This window comes from Empidonax traillii, unplaced genomic scaffold (assembly GCF_003031625.1).
Source record: "Empidonax traillii isolate 1590-97213 ecotype Southwest subspecies unplaced genomic scaffold, ASM303162v1 scaffold6472:size6021, whole genome shotgun sequence".
NCBI classification, from domain to species: Eukaryota; Metazoa; Chordata; class Aves; order Passeriformes; family Tyrannidae; genus Empidonax; species Empidonax traillii.
In genome coordinates, this window is record NW_020961665.1 from 4,507 (window position 1) to 6,021 (window position 1,515).

Here is a 1,515-nt window from a genome sequence, read left to right on the forward strand (position 1 = left end):
CCTGGAGCCAGAGCCTGACATTGGATCCATCCCCAGCCCAACTCCTCTCTGGGAAGGAGTTCCGGGAACAAGGGGGGGTTCCCTGGGAATCTCGGCACTCAGGGAAGGGGCTCCCTTCCCCTTTCCTGCCTTTTCCATCCCCACATTCCATAAAAACCCCTCTGAGTGGATCCTGAGTGTCCTTTATCCCGGAATGGTTTGGGTGGGAAGGGATTTTCAGGATCATCCCCTGGAGTGTCCCGGCACTGGGGGAATCCCGGGAACACCTGGAATGGCCCTTTGGACCCTCTGGCAGAGCCCGACGTGGTCCCCAATCCCAGCTTTTCCCGGTTTTTTGGAGCCTCCAGGGATCCCTCCACCCCGGGGTTCCCAGGGATATTCCCAAACCCATCCCAGCTCCAAACCCCTCCTCCCTTTCCAGCGGCAATTCCACCTCCCCTCAGCGCCGGGAGAGGCTTTCCCGGGAATTCTGGGATCCCACCCCTGCGGGGAGGGGAGAAAAATCCCCGTGGATGTGGCCCCCGGCGATCCCAAGGGGGCTTTTCCAGCCGGGATGATTCCCGGATTTCCATGGACGCCAGAGGGCGGTGCAGCCCCGGCCGCGATCCCAACCATCCCCACCCTCCCGCACGGGAACTCTTGGAATAAAAACCAGGAATTCCTCCTCTCCTCGGGCCGGGGAAGCTCCAGGAGAGGTCCCTGCCCGTCCTTCCCGGAAAATCCCGGGAAATCAGGCACGGAGAGGCAGGGAAAATCCCACCCCTCCCTCCCGATCCCGATCCCGAATCCCACCTGATCCAGAGCAGGAATTCCAGCAGGTGATGCCCCACGGCGCGATCCCAGAGCCAGCTGGACGGAGGGGAGCTGGGAGCCTGCGGATCCAAGAGCAGGGAATTCAGGGAAGGGCGGGAATTCCGGAGTGTGAATCCCAGCATTCCCAGAATTTCTGTTCCCCCCCGCCCCCCCCTCCAGGATTTGTCCTGAGCATTCCAAGAGCTTGGAAAACCCTGGAATTCCCAAAATATGGGAACAAATCCCATCCAGCCCCTAAAGGAGACCAGGATTTGTCCTGAGCATTCCAAAGGCTTGGAAAACCCTGGGATTCCCACCCAGACTGTGGGAACAAATCCCATCCAGCCCCAATAGGATACCAGAATTTGAGGATTCCAAGAACTTGGAAAACCCTGGAATTCCCAGACCGTGGGAACAGGTCCCATTCATTCCCCAAAGGATGCCAGGACTTGCCCTGAGCATTCCAAGGGCTTGGAAAACCCTGGGATTCCCACCCGTGGGGTGCCCAACCCGGTCCCAGAGCACTCCCCCCTCCCCCCATTCCCGGCATTCCCGTCGGGAATCGCGGGCGTGCCCTGGTGGTGGGGTCCTGGTAGATGATCCGGACGTGGTCGCTGTGCGGGAACCACAGGAAGCGGAAATATTGGGATGAGCGCAGGTGGAGATCCAGCTGATCCAGCACCTGCCGGAAAACCGGGAATGGGAGTGCCCAGCCAGCCCTGG

The 1,515-nt window shown here is 60.3% G+C and overlaps 1 protein-coding gene across 1 annotated transcript in view; it reads right to left on the reverse strand.

The window, feature by feature from the left end:
• LOC114073445 (L-gulonolactone oxidase-like) overlaps positions 1-1,486 on the reverse strand; it is a gene marked incomplete at its 5' end in the record, with an annotated part of 5,980 nt that extends 4,494 nt beyond the window's left edge. The window contains 2 exons of the mRNA XM_027911201.1: positions 793-882; positions 1,374-1,486. Of these exons, the coding sequence (XP_027767002.1) occupies positions 793-882; positions 1,374-1,486 (203 nt within the window). The remainder of the gene's footprint in view (positions 1-792; positions 883-1,373) is intronic.
• Positions 1,487-1,515: the final 29 nt, after the last annotated feature.